Consider the following 26,770-nt stretch of genomic DNA (forward strand, 5'->3'; position numbering starts at 1 on the left):
GAAGATGCTCGAGGCATACAGACATCAATAACTCCAGTAACTAACACTTGCAAATCAGATCCTTTGTCGGTTAACATGGAGAGAGCGTGGTGTGTGGCCAATGTCAGTCCTCAACAGGAGCAAAACAGTTAACCAATTCGTGTATTATCTTTTATATTCGAATACTACTCAGAGTGTAAGAGGACTTGAGTGGGTGTATAAGTAGGTTGTTAATTCAGTTTGTGGGAAAATATATAAGCTATGGTTTGTAACAGAACACATAATATGTAAGTGCATGGTTTAATACATAAATAAAGTAACTTGTTAAGCTATAAGAACTGACTTTTCTCTCTGCACACACCAGCAGCTGCAGTTGGTGGTTGCTGGACTCAAACAGACATCAACAAAGTATTCATCACGAGAAATTACCCTTGTAAAGTTTAAGAAATATGACAAAGCCTTACATGACCACAATGTTTTATTTCATTTAAATTATCCCAAATATATTTTATACAAATATAACCAAAGTAGTAACAATGACTAATGCAATCTTTGGGTGACAATGTATTTTGTTGGCATGCAGTTCAATATATTAAAAATCTAACTAAATTAATGGTTAAGTAATTAATGGTAATGCTGTCACGAATCATGAATTGTGCCCAATATTGTGAAAGCATGTTTCAATTTTTCCTCCTTCGCTTTGTGATCTTCTCTTGAAGCATAGCAGAATCACATGTTGCCTGTTAAGAAATGTACATCATAAGCACACTAGCTGTGAGTGATTTGTAATATCACATCATGTTTTTGAAAAGTATTTGTGAAACCCTTTCTTCCCATTAATTAACAGTAAATAACTTTTTCTGCCACATAGACACAGCAAAATATATTGGATGCAAATTTATTTTTAGATACAAGAAAAATATATTCTGGGAGATAGGAATAGAGATCAAGGTTGGGCCCAAACTTGTCCTTGTTTTCATATCAAAATTTCATGTGTATTTAGGTCTGGGAGTATTAAAAGGCAAATGAGGGAATTATGTCATGTTCCATATTTCCTTCCATTTGTCAATTTTGAATGTATATTCAGATGTATACAACTGTTCATTTCTATTAAGAGTACCATTAAGTACACTGGGGCAATTTCTATGCTGCAGTATGTCACAGATTGGTGTTGAAATCTAACTTAGCAAAAAATTGAGACAATCACTGCTCATAAATTTTTAAAGATACTAGATAGTTATGATTGTGGTTCTAAATCCCAACCTGAGTCAGGTGCCTCAGGTGTGCTGGAAATGGAACAGGAGATGCAGTCAGGTGTCAATAGGAATGCTATACATTTCTGAAATGACTGTGGGTGGAGGTGAGGAATAAGAGGTATGAATTCTGTCAGTGGTCCGAATGAAAACAGGCAGAGGGGAAAGATAAGATTTAAAGTAATTTAAAGTGAACAGAGCTGATCCTGACAGCTGTTGGATTTCATGGTACTCTGTGGAACTTTACCCAAAACACCAGAAAACTTGTTTCTGCTGTGCCATTGATATTTCCAAATCACGCCTTGGAGATGTTGCAGCTGCGCAACATGAGAGCTGCAGAAGTGCAAGGAAACTCAGGGGTAACAATTTAAAGGCAGAAAACCGTTCCACCAAGTATCATTTCTGTACGGTATGCACATGTAAATGGTAAAGAATGAGTACTTATCTAAATATGTTCAAATTTATCTACTAAAAAAAGAACAATTCATAAAGATTTTTCACCAACCTGATCAAGTTCAGAGAGAGTCTTTTTAGCTCGAACTGCTTTTATACTCTGTGTAGTGCTCAACTTTTGAGGTTCCTCATATCCTATGCCATTATCCTGTGAGTCATTTTTTTGCGTCTAACAGTGAAAACCCAGCAAGATAATTACATACATACAAAGAATTCAAACAGTATGGTAAGAACCATTAGCAAACAACTCATAAATATAGGCATAAATATTACAGTTAAATGTTTAGGGTAAAGCCTTCTTCCAGAAATAGTTCAGTGGTTTTGACGGTCTTTAAAAAATGGTTATTCTCACCATAATAATTGAAACAGCAAACTGTAGTTATTAAACACTTTTACATTGTGCATTAAAAAATTGGATCCTCAACCCAAGTCACGTGAGTCCTAATCAGTGATTTGTAGCCTTTTTTGTACTGAAAAATAAGGAATGCTCAAGATGCAGGTGCACAGCAGAAAAAAAATTAAAAACCACATGTTGCCAAAGTTAACGGGCCATCAACTTGGAAGAGAAACTGTTCAACAGGATGGCCTACGCTGGTGCGGTTACATCCCAGCAGGCTAAACTTTCAGGAACTGAGAGAAGATAATGATTGCCTGCTCAGCAGCAACCCTATCCATGGTTGAAAGATTCCAGCTGAACCATATTCATGGGCAAAGATTAAGTTAAATTGGTTACTCACCACCACAGGTGGGTAGTTTCTACAGTGGTGACTCCATCTCCTGCTCACAAATGTGAACAAATCTGGTAGCAGTGCATGTAACTAGCTATGTTCCAACACTGCTCCAAGTTCTGCTTCTATGCAACCATGAAAATTCTCATAGATTAGGAGTAAGAAACAAACATCAAATTTCTTGCATAGTGAAAACAGCTTTCTCTAGTTGGACTATTAATATATTCATGAAAGATGCCTATAGATTTACAAGGTTAACTTCTCTGTTCTTCAGATTGGACCACAATACCTGGAAGCACTGAGTATTAAAAGTGCAAAAAAGGAAAATATTTCAAGTAAGATATTGCAGAATACTGACCAACACTTTTCTAAGCTTTAATCTTTTGCCTGATACATCCAGCTCTGCTGCCTTTGCAACCAACTGCTTTATCTGAAATTAAAAAAAAGTATTCTTGAGACAAGCGCAAAGTTGATATTACAGTACACACTTCGCTCTTAGTGGTGCAAGATCAGCTTTGCTGTTTCACCTTGTGTTTAGCAGCCAGAATGTTTTCACTAGTCTGCCAGCAGAGATTTTTAGCTACACTGGCAATGCCCTCTACAGGGTAGACATGATGTGGTGGTTCTGGTATTGGACTGGGGTGGACAAAGGCAAAAATCACACAACACCGAGTTATAGTCCAACAGGCAGCTGCCTTTGGGAAGTAACAAGTTTGCAGTTTTCAAATAAGCCTGTTAGACGATAACTCGGTGTCATATGAGTTTTGACTTTTATAGGGTATTAATGGTATCTCTGAGCAAAGCAAGTGACTGCAAGGCTCATCAACTAATCAGTTTGAAGCACCTGCATTGAAATATGCAGATCGCAAACCAGGAGATGAAATATAGGAAACTGTGTACAAAATGAAGCAAACTTTGACACACAGTTGAGACTTAGGTCGAGCAGTGAAAAGAGAGAGAAAAGAGAACAAAGACAAAATTTGAATTTATATTTTCCTAATCAGCTGCAACATCAACTTTTGTTTGGTAAGAATACGACCTTATAACTCAACTTCTTTTCAGAGCTGGAAAGATAGTTTGTCAATGATTATCATATTGGGCACTGTTTAAAAATAATCATTTCTAGAATCACTTTCTACAATTGGAACCGTATAAAGAGATTTTTCTCCCAGAACCAGCCCTAACTTTTTCTGCAGATTAAATGTAAGATAGACTAAATTTGTATAATTACAGTGATAACAGTGGAAGTCTATGGCTGAGGACTGCGTTAGTGCACCCTTTCGAAGACTGGGGTCTCTCTGACAGCTATATCAGAATTTCCAAGATTAACTGCACATATGCACATTAGAAGATACTGTTAGACTCATTTTCCTCAGTTCAGCATCAATAGTAGAGCAAAATTTGGGCATTGTCAAATCTAACAATTTAAAGCTTGAAGATTTGAAACAAGTTGTAGCCAAGAATATCATGATAATAATTTATGTTGAGTTACAATAGTTGAAATGCCCTGTTGAAAGTATGCTTTTCGTGCAAACTTTTTTTGCACTATCAGCAAGGTACAATCTATGTTGTGATTTGATGTTATTACACACCTGTGGAGAAGAGACTTGAACCAGAGACTCCCAGTCTAGGAGTAGGGACACTACCAGTGTTCCACAGGAGGGTTCTAAATCTGAGTAACTAATGTGTGTGTTTCTTGTTGCTTGAAGGGTGTTAACCATAACTGTGGGAAAAGTCTCTTCATTACCTTAGAGTAGCTGATCCAGACAATGGGGAAGCATTCTAATACTGAGTACTGACCACTTTTATTTTAATGAGCACAACACATGCTTACTTTACTTTTTATGTTATATATACACAAATGAAAATGTTTCTGATTCGTCCTTGTGACTTCCAAAGTATTTAACAGAAATTCTTCACAAATGTAATACCTCTTTGTCTGATTCACTAAATGACTGCTCATTAGTCACACTCTCCTGGAGTTCAGAATGGGCTGCCAAAATATGAAAAATGGCCAAAGGTTACATATTTTCCAACTGATTATTGTATAAATGAAATACTACCCTGGATACTAACATTGTATAAAATGATGTAGTACAACGTTGCATAGCTATCCTCCAATAGTTGTGACTAATTATTTACCTTTAGTATATAAAAATTAACAATTTTATTCATAGAAGATACCTTTTCTGGATGTTCTGGCAAATCAATTTTATACAGAGTCTTTTTTCTTTTACTGAAAGTTACATACATTTACTTATTTGATCTTTGCCATACTCATTGTGATTAGATTACATTAGGTTCCCCATAGTGTGGAAACAGGCCCTTCAGCCCAACAAGTCCACACCGACCCTCCGAAGAGCAACCTAACCAGACCCATTCCCCTACATTTGCCCTTGCACCAAACACTACGTGCAATTTAGCATGGCCAATTCACCTAACCTGCACATCTTTGGACTGTGGGAGGAAACCCACGCAGAAACAGGGAGAATGTGCAAACTCCACACAGACAGTTGCCCTAGGCGGGCATTGAACCCAGATCCCTGGCGCTGTGAGGCAGCAGTGCTAACCACTGAGCCACCGTGAGCATGATGTTCCTATACATAAATGAAAAGTGTATCATAAAATATTTCTTAAATTTCACATGTCTAGGACCCCATGCCTTTTGGCTACAATATAGTGTAGATCAAATGTGTAGCATCCATTTCAAGCTTTGGGAACGTCTAGTTGCAAACACTTCATGAATTTGTAAACATAGCCAAAGTAGGATAGAGATAGCAACTCAGCCAGTCTGACAGTATCTGTGGAGACAGGAACAGTTAATGTTTTAATCTGATATGACTCTTCTTCAGAACTCCAGATGCAGACAGATCTGCTGAGTTTCTCCAGCATTTTCCATTTTTCGTACACAAGCAAAGTACTGCAAATAGAGATGACAATTATCTCCACACCTGTATTTTTCATCTGTCAAGAAATAAGTTAACTAAATTATTGTTTTCTATTCCTATTATGTTGGAAATTATGTTTCTTTGGTGATGCAAAGACCCCCTTCATCTCTGAAAAAGAGTACAGCAAACTTGAGGCAGATTCTATGGAAACACTTTAATTCAGAAATGGTTGCCAGATCTGCACATGCACTCAGATTTTGAAATGTTGCTTTGAAGACCCTGGTCCAAGCAGCAGACAGGAAGAGACATCCTACTACTGCCAGCGAGAGCAAGAAAACTCTAGGCAATTTCTGTATCACTGTTGGAAACTAACCTTTCAGGAATCAACGCGAGAGGAATTAATTTTTAAAGGATATGATTGCAATGCCGCAACATATTTAATGACCTCTAAATCGTCAAGATTTGAATACTGTTCTCTTACTCTCTGCTCATATATATACCACCTTCAACCTCACTACTCATTTATTCTTATAATCAAAAGTTGATCAACGTTTGCATTTCTCAGCCCTGTAGGCTTACCAGTTGTACACAGCTCCAGGTAGGAGTCAGCCAGTGGCGAACTCCAAGTTCACCTGCAAACCACTTCATCAGAAGAAAGCATACAGACCTTTATAGGAAGAGGGAGAATCATGGCCATTTTGATTCAAAGTGCTAGAGGACACTTTGAACGCTTAGTTCCTATATGCACACTGCATGACAAACTGAAGATACATTTATCATGTAATTATTTATTGTAAAAACATTAAGTAATGTCGCTTTTGAGAAATTTGGTGACACCTCAAGAAAGCGAAGCACAAACTTTGTGATAAGTAGCACCACTCAATTTGGCAAACTTATTTAAATATTGGACTTTTTGTTGGTTTGTTTGCCAAGCTGGTAAGTTTGTTGGCAGACATTTCGTCTCCTTTCTAGATGACATCATCAGTGCTCTGTTGCCTCCTGTGAAGCACTGCTGTACTGTTCCGCTTTGAATTTATGTGGTTGTGTTTGAGCTGCTTCCAGTTGGTGCCGGTTCTGGTTTTTCCACTGCAGCGGTTTGTACATCGGGTCCAGGTCAATGTGCTTGTTGATGGACTCTGAGGATGAGTATCATGCTTCCAGGAATTCCCTTGCTGTTCTTTGTTTAGCCTGTTCTAGTATCATGGTTTTTGTTGTCAGTATGTATGGATACCAGGGAGACTTGGTCGTGTTGCTTAGTTGCTCGTTGGTGTTCATGGATGGGGGTCACTAGCTGTCTGCCTGTTTGTCCTACATAGTGCTTAGTGCATTCGCTGCATGGAAGTTTGTAAATTACATTCATCCTGCACATAGTGGGTATTGGTAATTTATTCTGGTGAACCACTGTCGGAGCGTGGCTGTCGGTTTGTGCGATGTCAAGATCGCTAGTGATTGGAGCAGTTTAGTTGTCAGTTCTGAAATGTTTTAATATATGGGAGAGGAGTCCATGTGTTGGGGCGTGTCTTGTTTTCTTGGTGTTGCTTGATTGCCAACATCTTCAGACAAAGCTGTGGGGGTATCCATTTTTAGCAAAGACTTTGTATAGGTGTTCTTCTTCCTCTCTTTGCTGCAGTGTGTTGCTGCTCTTTTGAGCAGGATTCTAATGCAGTTCCCTCTTGTGGGTGTTTGGGTGGTTGCTGTTGTAGTTGAGGATCTGATCGGTCTGTGTAGTCTTTCTGTAGACTTTTATTGTGCATTCGCCATTCAGTGTTCTTGTAACCATTACATCTAGAAATGGGAGTTGGTTGTTTTTCTCCTCCTAACTAGTAAATTTGATCCCAGTGAAAATGCTGTGCATCTTCTGGTGTATGTTCTGGATTTCAATTCTTTTGATTTTCACAAAAGTGTCATCCACGTACCTGATCCATAGCATGGGTTGAATCTGTAAGAGGGCTGTCTGTTTAAGTCTTTGCATTACCGTTTCAGTTATGAGTCCTGAAATAGGTGGGTCCACAGATGTTCCATTGATTTGTTCATATACCTGGTTGTTGAAGATGAATTGTGTTGTCAGGCACATGTCAAGTAGTTTTAATATGCTGTGTTTGAAGGGTTTATTGTCAGTTTGGCTGTTCTGGTTGTCCAGCAGTTCTGCTATAGTTTCTTTAGCTAAAGTTATATCGTTTGAAGTAAAAAGTGCCATAACGTCAAATGAGACCATCACTTCGTTTTTGTCGATATTAATATTCCTGATGTCATCCTGGAAGCATGGTACTCAACCTCAGCCTCTATCAATAAACCTTCACCTGGACCCACATACAAACCGCTGCAATGGAAAAACCAGAACCGGTACCAACTGGAAACAGCTCAAACAGAACCACGTAAATTCAAAGCAGAACAGGACAGCAGTGGTTCACAGGAGGTAACATAGCACGGATGATGTCACCTAGAAAGGGGATGAAACGTTTGTCAATAAACCTAACAGCTCGGTGAGCAGACCAACAATGAACCCAACCAGCTCACGAGATATAGATCTTCACAAAACTTTATTTAAGTATATTAATTTGATATTTTAATAGTTCGGGGATGTACCCTGGATACATAAGGAGCAGCCTCATTATTTTGGTGGATGTTATATTTGCAGCTCCAAATTAAGGTGTGCATTATGCCTGCTGCATTAATATTTATTTTATATTAGAGAAGCAGATATGGGATCAATATATTTTTATGCCATCTTCATTAATACCTGGTAGTACTCTGTTTCTTCTTGCACTAAACAACCAACCTTTTTAAATTTTCTGTAGTTCAGGAAGTTGAATTATGCATCAAACTAGTGCTCATACTTTCCTTTAATATGCCGGAATGATCATACCTGTAATATTTTGGTAGGATGGAGAATCTCTGTCCTAGATCAAAAGAAACAACAGCTGAGATGCCGATTGCAACAGGTTAAAACATGATAATGATTTATGCTTGTAGAATTTAGAACACCACTCCTGCAAGTCACTAGTTGCTCTGGGTGTCTCACCATAAATATTCTAAGTCTGCTTTGCTCTGAACAAAAAACAGGCTCAATTTTTTATGAGATCCATTAGAACCTCACTGTTGTACAGACGGAAACATTTCAAAATAAATTATAAGTAGCTAGTTAGTGTTGTCACTCACGTTCGGGGTGGATTTGACTTCCTCCATTCCTTGTACTGAAGTTTTGATTTCCTCATTTAGTATGTTCTCCTTCTCCAGCTGTTCCATTGTTTCTTTCTCTGTGGTGACCCTCACTTTCATCATATGGAATGGAGTCGGCACATCACCAACTTTAAAATGGACTGGAGTTCCCTCAAACCACACAGCATCACACTCACCTTGTTTAAACCCTGGAGGCTGGTACTCAGGAGGTGTCACTGCCAAGTAGAAAATAAATGAGGATTTTTTTCACCAATATTTATGCAATGAACATTTTAAGTAAAGATTAAAATACAAGCTATACTTAATAAATTCTAATGCTTGCCTTCTGGCTGGATTTCCTAAATACAGATATGTACAATGCTATTTAAATTGACACTAAATTTTACAATTGAATAATTTAGAAAGGAGAAATGAAGTAGAAATGACCTCATTCAAAAGATTGTGTATCTTTGGAATTGTCTAATCCAGAAGGTACAGGGTGTTCTACTTCTGAAGCGGCATTTGGATAGGTACATGGATGGGTGCTTAATCTAGGTTAAAAGTTCGGCACAACATCGTGGGCCAAAGGGCCTGTTCTGTGCTGTATTGTTCTATGTTCTATGTAGACGTTAAAAATATTTATGGCTTATCAAGGATTAAAAGGTTCAGGAGTGGGCAATAAAGTGTAGTTGCGGCTCAAGATCAGCCATAATCATATTGAATGGTGGAGCAGACTAAAAGAACCACATGGTGTAATGCTACTCATATTTCTTATGTTCAAACAGCTTTATTTACCTATTTACTTCTCTCTCACAGCGCCTGGGTGCAGGCAATATCTGAAAACACCCCAAAGCATTTGTTTATTTATGCCTCTTAGACTTCCTGTCAGCCTGCTAATCTTTAAAGGCCCTTCTTTTACAGGAATCTGTCATTACCATGGGAAACATGACATTATATTATAGTAATTTCAGTAACACAATCAAACCTATAAAATTGTATGATCATCTTTGTTGCCATAATTGAACTTCTATGGGAGGGTCACTATAGCTAAAAATCCTGAGTACTTAATAAAATGGAGGCATTATATTGAATAGGCATGGTCATGATCCTGGACGAGACGACAAATTTTGTTACAATCCATGACTACACTGGTTGTGCTACATGATGGCTAGGGACTAGGAACGTTTTGTATTTAGACAAAGTTTGAGATCTCAGGTACTAAGAGATTAAACCATAAAATTCCATGGTTTTTAACAAAGATAAGTTTTATTATACAAAGTTAAAACTGTAAAGCAATGTATTTTATATTATATACATACATGCCTTAAACTATAAACATCCAGAATTAAAAAGGTTAATGTATCTAACACATAAACAACGGTCAAATACCCAAACCACAAATAGCAGGTTCTACAGATTTCACAGCAACACCACAGATGTTACTGACACTATAGGTCAGAAACTATTAAAATTTTTTCCAAGGCATTCTAATTCTTCTTTATTGAAGACACAGTTTCAGAACTCCACTGAAAGCTGCCCCATCACAGAGTTCCTCAATGACTGCTCACAAGTTCAATTTCCTTGGGAGACTGTTGTCCATTGGATTCCTAAGACTGCATTTTATCATTATTCATAGGCATAATTTCTGTTTATAGAAGAAAGCTGGCTTCATTTGTTTTAGTTGGATTTCTCAGAACTCAGTATGCTAATTATTTGAGTTGTACCAAGATACTGCTTGTGGGCTTCCTTCACATGCATTCTCAGTGGCACTGAACTACCAAAGGTTCTCAGGTTTCAACATAGAGCTAATGATTTTCCACCATGTTTTCAGCTCCTGGGGCTTCTTCGGAGTCCTAACTGCATGGAGATATTAAATCGGTTCCTGGGACTTCTTCCTGAATCTTATGTTGCACCACTGAGGCTTAGCTATCTTCTCACCAGCAGTTAACACTAACACTTTTCCAACATGGAGCTTATTTCTCTGCACCATATCATTTGTCACTAACATATCATGGGTTTCCATGCCACCAGCAACCTGCAGGTGCACAACACTGAGAATGGGTTCACCCTGCTCGATCTCTGTAATGGCTGTGAAGAATTGCTGGGCAAAGAATCCCAGTAAACACCAGGCTGACTATGAATGGTCTGTCCGCCTCGTGCATACAGTGGAATTTCCAGAGCATGCCAAGAATTATTGTCCTTAGCCTCTTAGTTAAAATGGCAAATTTGGGTTTCCTAATATCCTGTACATTGGGAAAATAAAGGTTCATTAAAGGGACAGTTTTGAAAATACAAGTTCTTAACATATATAAAAGAAACAAATAAATAAATAAATAAATAGAGTTGTAGTTGAATTGGCTTGACTAGGGGTGCACCAAGTTCTGGAATACAAGTCTTCAGTCCTATTGCTGAAATGTTCTCAGGGCCCATAGCTTTCGTAGTATCCAATGCCTCCAGCAATTTATTGATATCATGTGGAGTGACTGGCTGAAGACTGGCATTTGTGAAGGAGAGGACCTACAGAAGAGGCAAAGATGATTATCTTCTTGGCATTTGTGGTTGAAGATTAAGGCTTAAGCATTTGCTACATTTTTCACACTGACACGTTGGCTCCTCTATCATTGAGGGTGGGGATATTTATGGAGCCTCCTTCTCCATAGAGTTACTTAACTGTCCACCACTATTCACAACTGGATGTGACAACTGCTGCTGAGCTTAGATCTGAGCAGTTTGTTATGAAATTGCTTACTCTTGTCCATCACTTGCTGCTTATGCTGTTTGGCACAATTCTTAAAATAATAAATCAAATTTACCTTCATCATAATAGAACAGTTTCATTGTCAGAGACACGTCATTAGGAAGAATTTCTAGGCTTTGCATCAAGACAAACAGCTTACGGATGAGCAAAATGGAGGCTTTCTTTGTATCTTGAAGGCTTACTTGCTTGTTTTTGCTGTAAAAATATAAATATATTGGGATGAATACCCTTGCTTTTCTAAACCGCACTTGTGGTGCATAATCAGAGTATCAGATCTTTTACTAGCAAAAAATATATACAGGAGTCCATAACATTGATTTTCTACTGTTAATTCTCCTTCGTTTACAACCCATTTCATTTGTGTTCCCTTCCTTCACTTCTTCTATGTCTTGATTTAAATCTATGGACTTGGAATTTACAACATATGCACATAAGTATACCCATAATCTCTTAAATCAGAATCGTTGATAAAGAGAGATTTTTAGGAGAGCAATAAATTTTTTTTTCAGATCTTTTAAACGAAATTCTAAAAAGTCCTGACTGACTCTTCTTTCCTAAAATAAAGTTTTATGACATCAGTATACTTCATGTAGAAAATTAAATAGCTTCTTCAGTAGTGGTTCTTAAACATGGTAAGCATAAGGTGGAACTCAAATTTTAAACTCAAGGAACTCGTTTTCTGACTAGTCAGGGTATCTTCCAATTCTGCCAGTAGCTATATCAAACAACAGAGGGAATGCAACTGCAAAGAGATTAAGCAAGTGGTTGAAGATGTAGCAGATGGAGTTCAATGCAAATGTTGTTTGGTGGGGTGTGGATAGGAATGAGCTTATCCACTGTGGTGAACTCAAGAGAGATAGATCATAGTATTTGCTAAAATAAAATATTAAGAAGCGAGGAAATGTGAAGAAGCAGAGGTTTAGGAGCTCATGCACACAGATCTCAAAAAGCTAGTAGACAGGTATGACATTAATTTTAAAATTACATGTAATGTTTGATCCCTCCCCATAAATATGGGATATGAAAGGGTGAAAAATACGGTTCATCTGCATCAACTCATTACACCACATTTTGAGCAGGCACTGCCCTGAGGGAATGTATATTTTTGCTCTGGAGTGTCAATTCACTGGAATGATACAAGACTAATATGCCAACAAATCACATGGTGTGCATTTCCTTGAGAATCAAACATTAAAGAATGTTTTTTAAAAAATGGGAATATAGATAGAACCATTTTCTATTGGTGAAACCCAGTTTATTACCTTAAAATATCCAGCTTTGGTCCATCTGCCGTGTACTTGAACTTAAACTGGTAAGACTCAATTATGCTCTGTAGGTGGATATGGGATCAAGTATAATTATAATTACCTTTCACTTTTATTTGTAAGCAAAAATAAAAATTATTACAAAATATTTGCACAAAATATAAATGCTTACATTTGGATCCTCAGGATCTCTGTGAACCTAAAAATTAAAATTAATCAAACTTGTACTGTAGATTATCCAGGAGTTAAAATTGAACATTTTAATAATTATAGCTACAGAATAATGACAAATATATTCAAATATATTACATGCCAGGAATATTAAATAATAAACAAGGAAAGATTAATTTGCAATCAGTGAGTAAGTCTTTTCTCCCCTTCCAAACTTGGTGTGATTTGAACCGTCTTGCCTCTCTCTTCAAAGCACGTGGAGTTTGAATTAAGATGGTTGGAGATTTTGGAGTCAGGGAAGGGTTGTATGATAGTTTTTTTTGGTGTGGGTGGAAATACTCCCATTCATCATGGCCCAAAAGCAATGTTGTAAAGCTATGTATCCAATGGATACAAGTACAGATCGTTCTGCTGTAATGCGCATTTCATTAATGCAAATTCGCTATAACATAATTGGCAAATTGGGGACATTGTTTCTAAAGCATGAACTTTTAAAGCACGTATTGGTTATAACATGATTCCGGCCCTGTTAATTTAAATACTGCTGCTATTACACAATTTTCACATGGGGTTGCATCAGAACTGAACTGTTGTGTTAGAGCAGAACCAACTGCTCTCTTCTTGCCATTTTTATTCACTTGGCTTCTGAAGGTTATTTAAAATTGAAATCCTCTTAAAATAAACGTACTCAGGATCCTTCAAAACTTCTCATGGTAGACCTGCCTCTTGAGAGCAAATTGGTTGTTCACATTTCTTCAGCTTCTATAACAACCAGAATTGGATGGGTTTGGTGTCTAGATGTTCTCAATATTTTAACTTTTTACCAGAATAATGCTTTTTTTTTGTGGGTGTGAGTGGGTGTAAACAGATATAGGCACACTTATTGTTCAGTCAGTAGTTACTGAATAGCTGGCTCAAGCAGACCATTGAGGTTCGAGGTTTGTCCATAGTTAATGTTGAGATCGTTTGCTGGGAAAGCAAAGGCAAAAATAGGCCTGGATGGTTTGATTTATAAAGAGGAACATCAGTTATAACTCTCAATCAGAATCCATTGGACTTTCTTGACGGTCCGTTCCTATATACATCTGATAGAGGTGGGAATAGGCATGTGATGTCATCATGGTTGGAATGGCTAGACGAATGCTCTAGCTTGTACATTAAAATGGCCACCTAAGGGCAATAATGGAATTAATACCTTCAAGAGTGTATGAAGGAATGAAAAAAAGGATTTCATACTTAAAACATGAAAATAATAGCCTGCTGTGTATTTTATGTAGGAGCAATGTTAGTTGTGAAAAATTTGCTCTGTCTAACACACTCAGTGCAAGAATACTCAGAAATGAGCTCACTTGATACCATAACCAAAGTAGGCTAACACTCTTTTGCTAAGTAAAATAAATTCAACAGTATATCAAACAATATTTATAAATAAAACAGAAAATTCTGACAAATACCATCAGGTTCAACAGTATTTGTAAAGAAAACCCAAGAACATGTACATATATAGCACTCATTACATCAAGATGTTCCAATCTTAGGGACCAGAATTCTGGCAGGTAGGTTTGCTACTGCAACACAGCCACGTTTAAACTAAGTAGCGGGGGGGGGGGAACGACGACAAACTGGATGTTTAAGAAGGAAATTGAAGGGAAAGTTAGAACAAGGGAAGTCAAGAAAGACAACTGTATCAATGAGGCAGAAAACTCAGAAAGGGATCATGCTGTAAGGTTGAGTGAAATAGGAGTTGATGGGAAGGGTGAGGGCAGTAACAAATTAAAAATACTATACATGAATGCATGAAGCATTAGAAATAAGATGGATGAGCTTGAGGCTCTTTTGGAAATTGGCAGATACGATATTGTGGGGATAACTGAGACATGGCTTCAAGTGGACAGGGCCTGGGAAATGAATATTCAAGGCTACACATGCTATCGTAAGGACAGATTGACGGGCAGAGGGGGTGGGGTGGCCATGTTGGTAAGGGATGATATTCAGTCTCGAGGGACCTAGAAACAGGGGATGTAGAGTCACTGTGGATAGAACTGAGAAATACTAAGGGTAAAAAGACCCTCTTGGGAGTTATCTACAGGCCCCCAAACAGTAGTCTGGATGTCGGATGTAAATTAAATCAGGAGCTGAAATTGGCCTGTCGCAAAGATGTTACTACAGTTGTTATGGGGGATTTCAACATGCAGGTAGACTGGGAGAATCAGGATGGTATTGGACCTCAAGAAAGAGACTTTGTGGAGTGCCTCAAAGATGGATTCTTAGAACAGCTGGTGCTGGAGCCAACGAGGGAGAAGGCAATTCTGGATCTGGTATTGTGCAACGAATCAGAATTGGTCAGGGACCTTGAAGTGAAGGAGCCATTGGGAAGTAATGACCATAATACAATAAGCTTCAATCTGCAATTTGAGAGGGAGAGGGTACAATCAGAAGTGACAATATTTCTGTTGAATAAAGGGAACTATGGAGCTATGAGGGAGGAGCAATGGTGCAATACCTTAGCAGGGATGACAGTGGAGGAACAATGGCGGAGATTTCTCTGTAAAATGCAGAAGTTGCAGGATCAGTTCATTCCAAAAAGGAAGAAAGATCCTAGGAGGAGGCATGAGTGGCCATGGCTGACGAGGGAAGTTAAGAAACATATAAAGTTAAAAGAGAAAAAGTATAACAAAGCAAAGATAACTCCATCTGCCAATTCTCAGCCCACAGGCCCATCTGGTCCAGATCCTGTTGTAATCGGAGGTAACCCTCTTCGCTGTCCACTACACCTCCAATGTTGGTGTCACCTGCAAACTTAATAACTGTACCTCTTATGCGCACATCCAAATCATTTATATAATAACAAAAAGTAGTGGACCCAGCACGGATTCTTGTGGCACTCCACTGGTCACAGGCCTTCAGTCTGAAAAACAACCCTTCACCACCACCCTCTGTCTTCTAACTTTGAGCCAGTTCTAATCCAAATGGCTAGTTCTCCCTTTATTCCATGAGATCTAACCTTGCTAATCAGTCTCCCATGGGGAACCTTGTCAAAAGCCTTACTGAAGTCCATATAGATCACATATACTGCTCTGCCCTCATCAATCTTCTTTGTTTACTTCTTCAAAAAACTCAATCAAATTTGTGAGACATGATTTCCCACGTACAAAACCATGTTGACTATCCAGAATCAGTCCTTGGCTTTCCAAATACATGTACATCCTGTCCTTCAGGATTCCCTCCAACAACTTGCCCACCACTGAGGTCAGGCTCACCGGTCTATAGTTCCCTGGCTTGTCTTTACCACCCTTCTTAAACAATGGCACCACGCTTGCCAACCTCCAGTCTTCCGGCACCTCACCTGTGATTATCGATGATCCAAATATCTCAACAAGAGGCCCAGCAATCACTTCTCTAGCTTCCCACAGAGTTCTCAGGTACACCTGATCAGGTCCTGGGGATTTATCCACCTTTAACTGTTTCAAGACATCCAGCACTTCCTCCTCTGTATTCTGGACATTTTGCAAGATGTCACCATCTATTTCCCTTGCAGTCTATATCTTCCATATCCTTTTCCACAGTAAATACTGATGCAAAATATTCATTTAGTATCCCCCCATTTTCTGTGGCTCCACACAAAGGCTGCCTTGCTGATGTTTAAGGGGCCCTATTCTCTCCCTGGTTACCCTTTTGTCCTTAATATATTTGTAAAAACCCTTTGGATTCTCCTTAAATCTATTTGCCAATGCTATCTCATGTCCCCCTTTTGCCCTCCTGATTTCCCTCTTAAGTATACTCCTACTTCCTTTATACTCTAAGGATTCACTCATCTATCTTGTCTATACCTGACATATGCTTGCTTCTTTTTCTTAACCAAACCCTCAATTTCTTTAGTCATCCAGCATTCCCTATACCTACCAGCTTTCCCTTTCACCCTGACAGGAATATACTTTCTCTGGGTTCTAGTTATCTCATTTCTGAAGGCTTCCCATTTTCCAGCCGTCCCCTTACCTGCAAACATCTGTCTCCAATCACCTTTCGAAAATTCTTGCCTAATGCCGTCAAATTGGCCTTTCTCCAGTTTAGAACTTCAACTTTTAGGTCTGGTCTATCCTTTTCCATCACTGTTTTAAAACGAAGAGAATTATGGTCGCTAGCCCCAAAGTGCTCCCCCACTGACACCTCAGTCACCTGCCCTGCCTTATTTCCCAAGAGTAGGTCAAGTTTTGCACCTTCTCTAGTAGGTACATCCACATACTGAATCAGAAAATTGTCTTGTACGCACAAGAAATTCCTCTCCATCTAAACCTTTAACACTATGGCAGTCCCAGTCGATGTTTGGAAAGTTAAAATCCCTGATCATAACTACCCTATTATTCTTACAGATAGCGGAGATCTCCTGACAAGTTTATTTCTCAATTTCCCTCTGACTATTAGGGGGTCTAGAATACAATCCCTTTCTTATTTCTCAGTTCCACCCAAATAACTTCCCTGGATGTATTTCCAGGAATATCCTCCCTTAGCACAGTTGTAATGCTATCCCTTATCAAAAATGCCACTCCCCCTCCTCTCTTGCCTCCCTTTCTATTCTTCCTGTAGCATTTATATCCTGGAATATTAAGCTGCCAGTCCTGCCCACCCCTGAGCCACGTTTCTGTAATTGCTATGATATCCCAGTTCCATGTTCCGAGCCATGCCCTGAGTTCATCTGCCTTCCCTGTTAGGCCCCTTGCATTGAAGTAAATGCAGTTTAATTTATTAGTCCTACCTTTTCCCTGCCTACCCTGACTGTTTGATTCACATCTGTTCTCAACTGTACCAGTCTCAGATTGATCTCTTTCCTCACTATCCCCCTGGGTGCCCCCCTCCCCCCCAACCTTACTAGTTTAAATCCTCCCAAGCAGTTCTAGCAAATTTCCCTGCCAGTATATTAGTCCCCTTCCAATTTAGGTGCAATCCATCCTTCTTGTTCAGGCCACTTCTACCCCAAGAGAGATTCCAATGATCCAAAAATGTGAATCCTTCTCCCATACACCAGCTCCTCAGCCATGCATTCATCTGCTCTATCCTCCTATTCCTGCCCTCACTAGCTCGTAAGCACTGGGAGTAATCCAGATATTACTACCCCTGAGGACCTCCTTTTTAAATTTCTGCCAACTCTCTAATCTCCCTTCAGGATCTCAACCTTTTCCCTTCCTATATCGTTGGTTCCAATGTGGACAATGACCTCTTGCTGGCTCCTCTCCCCCGTGAGAACATTCTGCACTGTCTCTGAGACATCCTTGATCCTGGCACCAGGGAAACAACACACCATTCTGCTTTTTCTTTGCTGGCCACAGAAATGTCTGTCTGTACCTCGGACTACAGAATCCCCTAACACAATTGATCTCTTGGAAGCCGGCGTACCCCTCGTTGTATTACAGCCAGTCTCAATACCAGAAACTTGGCTGTTCGTGCTACGTTTCCCTGAGAATCCATCATCCCCTACATTTTCCAAAACAGCATACCTGTTTGAAATGGGTATATCCACAAAAGACTCCTGCCTTAGGTGCTGACCTCTCTTACCCTTCCTGGAGTTAACCCATCTATGTGACTGTATCGGAGACTTTCCCCCTTTTCTAAATCTGCCATCCATCATATACTGTTGCTGTTGCAAATTGCTCATCGCTTCTAACTGTCTCTTTAACTGATCCACTCGATCTGGAAAGATTTGCATCCAACAGTATTTATGGCAGATATAATCCGCAGTAATCTTTCAACTCCCACATCTGACAAGAAGTACATATCACTGCAAAAGCCATTTTTGCTCCTTCACAACCTACAGACACAGAAAATAACACCGTCCTATTCCACTACAAAACACTGCCCCAGGTTAAATTAATAGCTATGGGTTATATTTTAAGTTTAATCAAGAGACTTATCTCCAAAAACACATAATCAAGAAAGAACCCACTATACACACTCATATAACCTTTCTCTTGGACAGACTTAAAACAACAATTAACGTATCTTGTTTTAGGTTACTTACTTACTTACTTAATGTGGAAACAGGCCCTTCAGCCCAACAAGTCCACACCAACCCGCCGAAGCACAACCCACCCAGACCCATTCCCCTACATTTAACCCTTCACCTAACACTAGCCAATTCACCTAACCTGCACGTTTTTGGACTGTGGGACGAAACCGGAGCACCTGGAGGAAACCCATGCAGACACGGGGAGAATGTGCAAATTCCACACAGTCAAGTCACCTGAGGCGGGAATTGAACCCCAGTCTCTGGCACTGTGAGACAGCAGTGCTAACCACTGTGCCACCGTGCCGCCCCTCTGATTCTGTGTTGTGAACTTCGCCCCAAACCGGTTCCTCCAAGATTAGTTGTGAAATTCACTGTTTGTTAATTTTCCCAGATGCACTCCGAAAAGCAGGGAGGCCAAAACTGAACACACGTTTATTCCAAAGCATGACATACTCATACTATACCTGAAACTCAATGCACTGTCCAATAAAGGCAAGCATAACAAACACCTTTTTCACTACCTATCTACCTGCAACTCCAACTTCAAGGAACTAAGAACATGCATTCTAAGGTCTCTTTGTTTGGCATCACTCCCCAGGACCCTACCATTAAGTTCTACCCTGATTTTCTTTTCCAAATAGTAGCACCTTGCATTTATTTAGAAAAGAAAGAAAAGAAAATTTACAGCCCAGGAACAGGCCCTTCGGCCCTCCAAGCCTTACCCAATCCAAATGTACTGTCTAAACCTGTTGGTCAATTCCTAAGCATTTGTATCTCTCTGCTCCCCACCTACTCATGCATCTGTCCAGATGCATTTTAAATGCATCTACCATGCCTGCCTCTACCAGCTCTGTTGGCAATGCATTCCAAATGCCCACCACCTTCTGTGTTAAGTACTTGCCATGTGCATCCCCCTTAAACTTTCCACCTCTCACCTTGAAAGCATGACCTCTCATTATTGAATCCTTCACCCTGGGAAAAAGCTTGTCTCTATCCACCCTGTCTACACCCTTCATGATTTTGTAAACCTCAATCAGGTCCCCCCTCAATCTCCTTTTTTCTAGTGAAAATAAACCTAACCTACTCAACCTCTCTTCATAGCTAGCACATTCCATACCAGGCAACATCCTAGTAAACCTTCTCTGCACCCTCTCAAAAGTGTTTTATATCTAAACTAAACTCCTCAGCTCATCTGATCAAGTTTCTGTTGTACTTTGAGATAACAGGCTTGACAGTCCAATACACCAATTTTGGTGTCATTTGCAAAATTACAAACCATTCCTCCTATATTCACATCCAAATCGTTTATGTAAATGGAAAAAAGCAGTGGATTCAGCACCAATCATTGCAAAACACCACTGGTCCCAGGTCTCTAGTCTGAAAAACAATCCTCCACCATTACCCTCCATCCTACCTTTTAGCCAATTTTATATCCAAATGGCTAGCTCTCCCTGAATGCCACGTGATCTAAACTTACTAATCAGTCTACCATATGGAACCTTGTTGAACACCTTGCTGAAGCCCATATAGACAATGTCTATAGTTCTGCCATCTTCAATCTTCTTTGTCATTTCTTTAAAAATTTGATTAAGCTAATGAGACTATCCCTATCAGTCCTTGCCTCTCCAAATACATGTAAATCCTATCCCTCAGAATCCCTTCCAACAACTCATCCACCACTGACTTCGGGCTTATTGGTCTATAGTTCCCTGACTATTCCTTGCCACCTTTATTAAATAATGGTACCACATTAACAAGCCTTCAGTCTTTTGGCACCTTACCCATGGCTATCAATTATACAATATTTCAGCATGGACCCAGCAATCTCTTTCCTAGTTTCCTAAAAAATTCTGGGATACACCTGATCAGGTCCCATTGATTTTGCACCTCCTTCTCTGTGATAGAGACACTTTTCAAACACCACTAATCATTTCTTCAAGTTCTCTAACTTCCATATCCTTCTCCACAGTGAACACTGATGTGAAATACTCATTTAGTATCTCACCCGTATCTTCCTGTTCCACACAGATGCCCTTATTGATCTTTAAGGGGCCCTATTTTCTCCCTCATTACTTTTTTGCCCTTAATGAATTTATAGATCTCTTTGGATTCTTCTTAACCCTATTTGCAAAAACTACCTCATATCCCCTTTTTGCCCTCCCAGTTTCCCTCTTAAATATACTTCTACTGCCCTTGTATTCCTTGAGGGATTCACTCGAGACCTAGCTGTCAATACCTGCCATATGCCTCCTTCTTCCTTGACCATAGCATCAATTCCTCTAGCCATCTAGCATTCCCAACAACCATGAGGCTTGCCCCTCACACTGACAGGAACATACTGCCTTTGGACTCTTATTGTCTCATTTTTGAAGCCCTTCCAGCTGTCCAGTTACCTAATAGCCTCTCCCAATCAACTATTAAAAGTTCTTGTTTAATGCCATCAAAATTTGCCTTACTCCAAATTAGAACTTTAACTTTTAAATCAGGTCCATCCTTTTCTATAACCATTTTAAAACTTTTGGAATTATGATCACTGGCCCCAAAGGTGCTCCTCAACTGACACCTCAGTCACTTGCCCCAAATTTATTTGTAGCTGCAGAAGAATAATGCCATTATGGTATCTGTTATGTCTCGCTGAACCTCATACCAAATATCAAGACATTCATAGATCTGAATGCATTTCTCATTTCAAAATCTTAATAACGAATGTGTTTTTTTAAAAAAAAGACTGTACTTACTCCCAGGATTATTGTTCGTAACTATCAATGCAAAAGAAAACAGAAAAATTTGTAAGTTTGTTTTTAACAATCTAAAAAACAAATAATTTATATGCATGGAAATTTGATTCATTTAAATGTATCTTCAAGAATTGAAATGAAATAGATAAGTTTATATTTGTTAATGACACTTAGAATATTTAAAATAGTATACTTGAAATAATGAAAATACACATTCTGAAGTTAAAAAGAATTTTGGATCTAAGCAAAATTAACTTACAAATTTTTTTTCCAAAGCATCAAAGCATCCCATCATCCTGGAAGAAAATAAGATTTAAATAACCATAGCCAGCATAGTGAATGGAGATCAACATTTCATGTAATATGGAGAATTCATATCTGACTCAATGATTTTGTTTTGCAAAGCAGTCATCACAGTTGGATTCCTGCTTTTGCACCACATCTCAGCTCTACATTTCTGGCCTGGCTTTTTTATTTGGCATCTTAAGATTTGCTGAGTAAATTTTTTAATAGGTGAGCTTCCTTACAGCCGAGAGAAATGGGGGTTGAAGACAAACCTTACTCCTTTTTATGGCACCAGCTGCCACAATGCAAGTTTAAGTGGATGAATAAATGAGCAGGCTGGTAGGGTGGATAGGTGGTGAGTTAACTGGTATGGTGGCAGGCAAATGAGGGAATAGGTGGGTTGGGTAGCAGTTGGATAAGCTACTAGAGCAGGGAAGCACCCAGAATGGCAGGTTGGTGAGATGGGTGAATGTCTTTTGGGTTGTTTGGAAGCGATTGTCATGTTGGGGATATGGTGGGACTAGTCAGATGGTGGGGGTAGTCAAGTCGGGTCACTGTGAACGTTTGGGGGCTCAATTATAGTTACAAGAAATCAGAGGCTTTTTTCACAGGGTCCTGAAGGACAGAAGAATTGTCCATTTGAAGTTCAAACTTCCTGGATAAGTGCACTGAGGTCAATGAGAATGAACTTCCGCAAGTCCTAGACACACCTCTTAGGCTATACATCCTGTTTCCAAAAATAAATACCAAGAGGATCTGGGCCATTACATTCTGTCCACAGCATCACTGAGACTCAAATACATTTATTTCTTGGAATTAGAATTTATTGGGAAGCTAGCAGGAACCTGACTCCAACATTTAACTTTAAAGTATACAGTGTTGGAAGCCATTACTCAGTGAAACTTGAAATTATTTAGTGTTTCAAGCTGGTGCTGGAATGTGATGACACTGTGTACAACATGTGAAAAAACACTTTTCATTGTATTTGTATATACTTGTGACAATAGATCTTAACATACAGAACTGGTAATAATGTTATTAACAGAAGTTGAAATAAATCAGTGCAATTTGAATTCTAGATTCTATCGTTAATTGTCAGTGTGTGTGCGTGTGTGTTTCTTCATCCTCCTGCAAATTGTTGGGTTCATCAAGTCAAGAATACAATAGGTTTGACAAGCCAGAACTATTGACATGCAAGAATATCTTTAAATACTGAGATATGACAGCTGTTGCTCTGCCTACGTGAAAGGCTTTGCCCACAACACAATTTCTGAGAGTGTTTTCACTTGTTCAGAGCTTTTTTTTTAAAACTATTTTTGAGTTTTTAAACCTTTGATTTGCTCTTCATGGCTGTCAGCCTTTGGGGCAGAGATGCTTATACAGTTCTATTTCAGATCTCTGATGAGCAACAAGATCAGCACCAGTAGCCTCCTTCTCCTCAACAAACTATGGCTCGTTGGGGCAGACAAATTGGAAGTTTGAACAAGATCCCCAGGATTCTGTTGTGTTGTCTTTATTCTTCACCAGTTAAGTCTTGCACATGCTTTTTCACCTCCTAGTAGGGTCAGTGAATGGCTCCTTGAGGCAAGAGCTAAATAAAATGCCTTTAAAATTTGAGCATCTTATCATAGTCACCCATGAAATATACTACCAAAGCCACATAGGCACAAGCATGGTCATTGTGCACATCACCAGATGCTGGAGATACTGGTGCATAATGTAGGCATCCCCAGATTTGTCTAGGTAACTGAAATGTATGTCCAGATGTTTCATGTTTTTCTGGATTGCACAATTTAGCACAGTAGGAAGGATTGGAACTATAGAAGGAGCAAACTGAAACCACACTGCATTTTTTGAGGAGGACGACAAGATGCAACAGAAAGAGTGGGAGAAGTCTGATGTGTTGAGGCTACTTTTAGTTTCTTCCTTAGTTGCTAAGGATACCTGGGACCAGATGCTCCCTCTAACCTGTGTGGTCACACACTGATTGGAGGTTCCATGCAATCCAATTGGCATGCTAACACATTGGCTTGCACTTCTGAAAGCCGCTGTCATACAGAGACCTTGGAATCGGAGCAGCAGAAAAAAGATAATTGGAAGGTTATTTGGGACAAACAAATTCAGGCACATTTAGCTAACTCGCACTCCTAAAGCCTGTCAACTATCTTAACTTGCAGAGGAGGAATGCAGCTCCAACAAATATCAAGAAGTTTCCCACCTTCCAGGACAAAGCAACCTTTTTCATTGTAACACTTTTGACCACCTTATAACTCTCACTCCCAGCAGTACAGGGATACATCAACAACAGTACGTGCTATTTAAAAAAATAGGGATTGCAGCAACTTCCTTTGATTCCACCTTCTAATCCCTCTACCACTATCATCTCATAGAACAAGGGCAGCAGGCACGTAAGAACACTATCACCTAGAAAATGCCTTCTAAATTCGAGTCTCTTCATTGTTGCTAGATTAAAATCCTGGAAATACCCTCACTAGCATCACAGAGTGCACCTTCACACATGGACTGTAGCAGTTCAATATGTTGACTTACCACTATTGTCACAATGCCATCAGGTGTAGGCAATAAATGTTTGTCTTGCCATTGTTGTCCACATCTCAAACAGTTATAAAACAAATATGAGGCAGAGAGAACATTTGATATACCAATGCTTAATGCATTGTGCTTACTCACCTATTCCAATACAAAGCAGTCTCATATCCCTCTCACTGACACAGCGAACAATGGGAAGGATAACAGACTACAGCATTTAATATATTGTTAAATAGCCAAATGAAATCCTTGCACTCCTACAAGTCATTTCTCTTTCTTTTCCTATTACTTCAAACTGGTGCTCCTACAGCAGCTTCAGTAGAGTTTGAAGCCTCTTGCTCATTCTCCTGCTGACTGTAAGGCTTATAGCCTTATGTTTTGAGTCCTCCAGGAGCCTGTCAAAGATTACTCAACTATACCTATAATGCAAGGTCAGACTGGACCAATAAAAGTTGCACCAGGAGTCAGCTTGAGATGCCTTGACTTAGGGCTAAATCAAAATAGGAAGACTGGGTGCACTTTCAGCAAAATTCCTACTTCCATATCCCTTTTCTCTGTCTTAATTCTCAAGACCCACCTACACTTTCTTGCTAACCAAGAGATGAACAGCGCTTCAGTAAAGTCCTGAATGGCTAATGCAAGGTGTTGTCCATTTTAAGTTGGTATAATGAGGACAAAGGCCATCAGTCAAGGCCAGCAAGAATGAAGGTGCCTGAAGCATTTGAAATTTCATTAATTTGCCTACTGCTTCAATGGATTTAGAAATCAATGCAAAGGCCTGTGACATCAGAACATTTGTGGTAAGACTGAACCTTTCTGATATATCTCCAAGTGTGTAAAATAGCTCTGTAAATGCTGTCATAACATCACAAATTTTCTGTTGATGTCACAGGACAGCCTTGTTCATCAATAATCAGAGGGTCAGCACCTGTTTCCTGCTGAACAAAACTTGGCATGTCTCTACTGAAAATCACCTATTGCTGTTCCATGCTTCAATACTTTGTCCCATTCACTTTTAATACATTAAATGCCACCCATTATTTAGAAGGTGAAGGGGTTCTTAGTTTTCTCATTATGAAATTATCTTTTTCCATTGTGTGCTAACACTAAATTAGCGTGAGTGATTTATCTTATGTAGCTGTCCGATAGCTCATTCTATCAACAGGTAGCTAAGAGACTGATTCTTCCAACACCAAAGATTGTGTGTGAAATTCTGCTGATCTTCAGTCTTAGAGCCTACATAGCAGTCAGGATTGTGATGACTGATTGGGTACCTTTTTTTTGTACGCTTTTTCTGCAAGGAAAGAAAGAAACATGTTAGAAGTGTGAAAAACATTAATGTGTTGAGAGGATAGAGTGGCAACATTTGTGAAGGGTCACTAAGCTGGTTAGTTGTGACACGGCAAAGAGTGTCATTGGAGGGTTGTCAAATTGGGATGTGAGCAGATGTCTTGATAAAAATGGTCACAAGTCACAACACCAGCATACAGTCCAACACATTTATTTGAAACCACAAGCTTTTGGAGCATTGCTTCTTCATCAGCTTGTGATTTCAAATAGGCCTGTTGGATTATAACCTTGTGTCGAGTGACTTCTGACCTTGTCACTGCAGTCCACAGCAGCACTCCACGTTATTGATAAAAATGGACAGCTTCACTTGCAAGATGTGTTGATGTGAAGAATGTTGTGTCGAGCAAGTCCGGAGGTCAGATAGAAGGGATTTGCCAAGTTGAATCTGCCATGTCACTAACCTTTCAGAGCTGAAGAATGTCGTGCAATACCATATGCAGGAACAGAACATCGCAGTCATTATTACTATTGATATCTTCTGTCACCTCTAGCTCTGCGTTCGTGGTTTCTGAGGCAGACTACTTCATACTGTCTACTGATTACAGAACATTCCTGCTGAGCCTGCAGCATAATATCTAGCGATGTATCAGAGATCTCAGGGGTTGGTTAAAGATTTCCTTTATTGACATAGCACCTGTCAATTGACTGGTTCTATCTTGACAGTTGTAGAATTCTATATTGACTCTTCCAAGTCCAGTGAAGCTTTAAAAGGGTAAGGGAAGAAATCATCATGTCCATGCATCATAATCCATTGGGAAACGTGCAGAATATTAATATGTGGCATAATTAAAAGGCCTCTGAAAAGCTCACTGCTCAAATTGTAATGATCCTGATGCACTGCTGGCCTTGCACAGTTGGAAGGAGGCTGGACAATAAAATATAGTCCAAAGTTTCACAACAAATTAACAGAGTTTAATACTGAACAAGCAATTGAAGTGTTAAAAGATAATTTAACTAATTTAGATTTACAAAAATCATTTAACCATATGTTTACTCTAATGTCATTTAATTAAAAGACTGTGTGCTGACCACTTTACGACTTTAGATGCTCCAGGAAAACGACTGTCCTCACGCAGAATTTTTACACACATGCCTGAAAAACATTGCACAATAATTAAAATTATGTGTAGAAATTTCAGGTGTGTGCAATATAAAATCCAAATTTAATTAATCATACTTTTATTTACTGCAT

At 39.2% G+C, this 26,770-nt stretch overlaps 1 protein-coding gene across 7 annotated transcripts in view; it reads right to left on the reverse strand.

The window, feature by feature from the left end:
- Positions 1-456: 456 nt before the first annotated feature.
- Positions 457-26,770, reverse strand: part of zte38 (zebrafish testis-expressed 38) — a 44,266-nt gene continuing 17,952 nt past the window's right edge. For 6 of the 7 annotated variants that reach the window (XM_072574396.1, XM_072574395.1, XM_072574401.1 and 3 more), the window contains exons 4-15: positions 26,608-26,671; positions 21,653-21,689; positions 21,394-21,414; positions 12,656-12,682; positions 12,481-12,548; positions 11,274-11,413; positions 8,461-8,696; positions 8,168-8,201; positions 4,345-4,406; positions 2,772-2,843; positions 1,738-1,854; positions 457-719 (exon numbers count right to left, since the gene is read on the reverse strand). In XM_072574396.1, coding sequence (XP_072430497.1) covers positions 660-719; positions 1,738-1,854; positions 2,772-2,843; positions 4,345-4,406; positions 8,168-8,201; positions 8,461-8,696; positions 11,274-11,413; positions 12,481-12,548; positions 12,656-12,682; positions 21,394-21,414; positions 21,653-21,689; positions 26,608-26,671 — 938 coding nt within the window. In that variant the 3' untranslated portion in view covers positions 457-659. The remainder of the gene's footprint in view (positions 720-1,737; positions 1,855-2,771; positions 2,844-4,344; positions 4,407-8,167; positions 8,202-8,460; positions 8,697-11,273; positions 11,414-12,480; positions 12,549-12,655; positions 12,683-21,393; positions 21,415-21,652; positions 21,690-26,607; positions 26,672-26,770) is intronic. The other variant, XM_072574402.1, reaches the window with a different exon arrangement.

This window comes from Chiloscyllium punctatum, chromosome 7 (genome assembly GCF_047496795.1).
Source record: "Chiloscyllium punctatum isolate Juve2018m chromosome 7, sChiPun1.3, whole genome shotgun sequence".
Taxonomy (NCBI): Eukaryota; Metazoa; Chordata; class Chondrichthyes; order Orectolobiformes; family Hemiscylliidae; genus Chiloscyllium; species Chiloscyllium punctatum.